Source organism: Poecilia reticulata, linkage group LG3 (assembly GCF_000633615.1).
Source record: "Poecilia reticulata strain Guanapo linkage group LG3, Guppy_female_1.0+MT, whole genome shotgun sequence".
Classification (NCBI taxonomy): Eukaryota; Metazoa; Chordata; class Actinopteri; order Cyprinodontiformes; family Poeciliidae; genus Poecilia; species Poecilia reticulata.
Window position 1 is genome coordinate 30,318,753 of NC_024333.1, and position 3,908 is coordinate 30,322,660.

General features: G+C 41.9%; 1 protein-coding gene across 1 annotated transcript in view; it reads left to right on the forward strand.

Moving 5' to 3' along the window:
* pax6b (paired box 6b) overlaps window positions 1-3,318 on the forward strand; it is a 19,004-nt gene extending 15,686 nt beyond the window's left edge. The window contains exons 8-10 of the mRNA XM_017304181.1: window positions 422-521; window positions 783-924; window positions 1,649-3,318. Of these exons, the coding sequence (XP_017159670.1) occupies window positions 422-521; window positions 783-924; window positions 1,649-1,734 (328 nt within the window). The 3' untranslated portion in view covers window positions 1,735-3,318. The remainder of the gene's footprint in view (window positions 1-421; window positions 522-782; window positions 925-1,648) is intronic.
* Window positions 3,319-3,908: the final 590 nt, after the last annotated feature.

Genomic DNA, 3,908 nt, shown 5'->3' on the forward strand with positions numbered 1-3,908 from the left:
TACAGTGACACATTCTACCACTTACTAATACAAACCAGACAAGACCTGCCTGAAATATCACTAAACAGTAAAAGAGTCGCAGTCTGAGTGGACTGCTATAGTAAAGGAGGGTTGTACACTTGAAGAAAAGCTGTGCTTCTCTTTTAATGGATGACTGAGTAAAAGTTCACAGCTGACTGTCCGTGTAATTGCAGAATCAGGCAGGAGAGCACACCAGCAGAGCTGAAGCTCATGCTCAACAGTCAGTCACCTGAGAAGTATTGTACAGTATCTCTCTGGGCCCATCAGCATGTTGAACGAGAACACAGACGAGATGATCTCCGTTGACCAAAGGACTGCATGTGTGTAATGTGAGCACAGTTTGTTGTTTTTGACCTTTTTTTTCCCTCTCTCTCCATCTCCTGACAGTGTCTTTCACCTCGGGGTCAATGCTTGGCAGGCCTGATTCTGCACTAGCAAACACCTACAGTGCGCTGCCCCCCATGCCCAGCTTCACCATGGCCAACAATCTACCTATGCAAGTAAGTGCAGAGGAACTTTCAGTTCAGGTTTTGGGATGATGCAGGTTTGTTGTATGTCTGAAAACAAACACACCTGAAGTAAGTCCAAACAGACACCCTAAAAGTCTTCCTAAGAAAAATAAAAAATAAAAAAAAAGAGCAAGAAAGAATGGCTTTTMTGACAGGGAAATATAWCAAACTGCAGCATAAAAGCTATTAGAGACTGCTGAGCTGAAAATATGGTTGGCTAAGCTAATGAATAATTTTCTCCTCGTTTTATAGCCCAGCCAGACCTCCTCTTACTCCTGCATGCTGCCTACCAGTCCGCCTGTGAACGGGCGGAGCTACGAAACATACACGCCCCCTCATATGCAGGCACATATGAACAGCCAATCAATGACCACTTCTGGTACCACCTCAACAGGTAGGCAGAAAGTTTATTGTTTACCAACAAACATCCGTATGGGAGCTAATCGCAGCACTGTGAAATATCTGCCACCTCTCCCGTAATTAGGGGGTACTTCATAGCCGTCTCTGATTCATGATCCGTCGCTGCGGCTTTACCTTCCCATCCCGTCTGTTTGAGAGACTTCCATCCTTTAAACGTCCCGGGGTCAATATAAAATMATTTTCTCTCCCTTGCAGCAGTGTGAGCCCTGTTCATTTCATTGCCACTCTAGGCCATCATGTCAGCCCCACGACTCCGGCACATAGTTTAGTTCCACCCCATTAGGGTGCTGTTTCAGAGGGCCATACATACCGGTTATAGTCATGAAGAGTTAATCATGCATAACCACATTTCCTCTGTGCTAAATTGCTAATTAATTTGATTCATTTGCTGTTGTACTCTCTCTGTTTAAATGCCATCGCCACGGCCTCAATTTATYGAGCTTGCGAGCGTTTCAGAGAGCGGCCGTGTGCAGAGCGTTGTGACTCACCGCAGCCCCCCCACCCCCAAAAGCTTGTCCGCTCATTTTTACAAGCTTTTAAAGTACAACACTCTGTCCCGGTGTCACCTCTGACTGCACACGGTGCATGCACTCAGCTACTTACRACCTTTAAAGTTACTTCACCTCTTTGCTGATGGATTTCTGTATTATGTTTTTTCATTTCTTTCTTTCTCTCTCTCTYTYTTTTTGTCTCTACAGGACTCATCTCTCCTGGAGTGTCTGTCCCTGTCCAAGTCCCAGGGAGCGAGCCTGACATGTCTCAGTACTGGTCAAGACTACAGTAGAGAGAAGAGCTACTTCACCCTGTAAGCACCCACTCCACCATCGCCCTCCGGCAGTGCTCCTCACAAATACATGGCACAGGAGAGAAAGGGGGAAGAAGAAGAAAAAAAGGCGCGAGAGGGTTGAGGAAGAGGCAACAGACAGGAGAGGAAAGAACGAGAGGGACTCTGGGAGAGCCTTGGGACGTCTGGGCTTTGTTTCCCCCCCGCTGGGACAGTGTGCTGTTGTGTAGCTCTAGGCACATTCAAACGAGGACTTGGAAGAGAGAGAGACCAACAGTGGAGAGAGACAGAAAAAAAAATATGGACCTCTGTAAAGTGCCCGGTGTTAAATTTTTATGGAACAAAAACTTATCCGTTCTTTTTCTATTTCCAACTTCAGTCATTGTTTCCCTTTTTTTCTTCTGACGTGTTTGTAAATGGCCATTTGTATGTTAATATGAAAAAAAAAAAGAAAAACAAGATCAAGTACTGATAGACGGACTGCTAGAAAACCATGTTGTTTTTTTTTTTTTTTTTTTTTTTTGCTAAAGGAGAAGCTGAGAGAATCTGCCATGACTATCTTTTAATCTGCTTATATCGAGACTTTCTACCAGCCTTTTGCATGGTCTCTGGACGCATATCATTAAAGACGAAAAAAGCTGGAGGGAAGACTCTTACTGTGACAGAAAGGAAAAAAAAAGAAGAGAAAACTATTTATTGGTCCTATTTTGTTGCGAACGGATATTCGGTGGAGGAAAACTCCAAGTCGATCCACCCACTGAGGCCGCGGCGGTCTCGGCCTCTGATACAAGGCCTTGCATTTATTAGATTGGGAATCCTATCAACAGCTCCAAGCGTGCAAAGACGGCACAGCTTGCAACACAAGTTGGACCTCCTGCTTCTGTGGTTGGATTGATTCTTTAGATTACCACCGAGAACATTACGCGTGGAAAACAGGTGCAGCAAGACCCCCCCCTCACCACCACCCGTCCCCCTCCACGCCTCCCTTCCCCCCCCAAACACCTGTATTCTGTAAATGGTTGACTGCGTCTTCGATATAATCCAGTTTGTTAATGTCCAAATGTAAAGTACTTGTCTTCCCTTTTTTTTTTTTCGGAAATCTTCCAGAAAGATTTCTCCAATAAAAGTCAATTTCAGTTTTACATTCCCAAGAATATTCTATAAATGTTCCATTGCATCATGAAATACACTTCTTTAGGGTCAGGTACAATTTGTCTCTTAGGTATAGTTGTAATATAGTGTCCTATGGTCATAAAAAAAAAAAGAAAAAGAAAATGTGCAACTAGAAATATTTAATTCCTATAATTATGATTAAACATTGCTTGACAGAGTTTTAAACTTAAGTGTTTGGCAGTTGTTTACAAGTACATATCAGATCTAATCATTGTTGATTGTAAAACAGACCAAAGCCTTTGTATTTCATCTAGAACACAATGTTTCTTTCATTCTGTTTTTTTTTTTAAAGATATTAGTTTTGTGTTGCAAAATTTTGTAAGCACATTTTGTTCAACTACATTGGCTTCGAAGACTGCAGTCGAACAGTCCTTATTTATAATTAAAGACCATGGGATGGGTTTTATTTTTTTGCTTTCTTTTCTAGCGTCATCTGTCGCCATGCTCTTTTTTGAGTTTTGCATTTTTGTTTCAGTGTGTACGTAGAACATGGACACATACCGGGGTTTACGTCTGAGCTTTGCTTCTGAGATAAAACACGCTGTCTCTTTAAATATTTCAATTTAATTTTATTTAAAATGAAGCTTTCTAAATGTATTTTGTGAAAACTATAAAACATTTTGTACAGTAAAAAAAAGTGTCTTAAAGAAAGCCTTTTTTTTTTTTTTTTAAAACAAAAAAATTTTTTGCGTGCATTTTGAAGCATGAATCATTCCTGCATTTATAAATAATTCCTAGCGAGGCAGCTTGTTATACACACCGCAACATTTCAAACTCTCACCAAAACAAAGGTGTCCAGAAATAACAAACCTCTCCTGATGTATGGGGCTGAGCCGAGTCGACACAGTCCACACAACAAAACACCACCACACAATGAGAAAGGTCAAGCAATTCACCATCGCTGGCTCTTGTTTTAGTGGAGTTACGGTGGTATGGAAAAAATACAGAGAWGGAAGCAGAAGGGGGAGAGAGAGAGAGAAAAAGGGGGGAGGGGAAAAAAA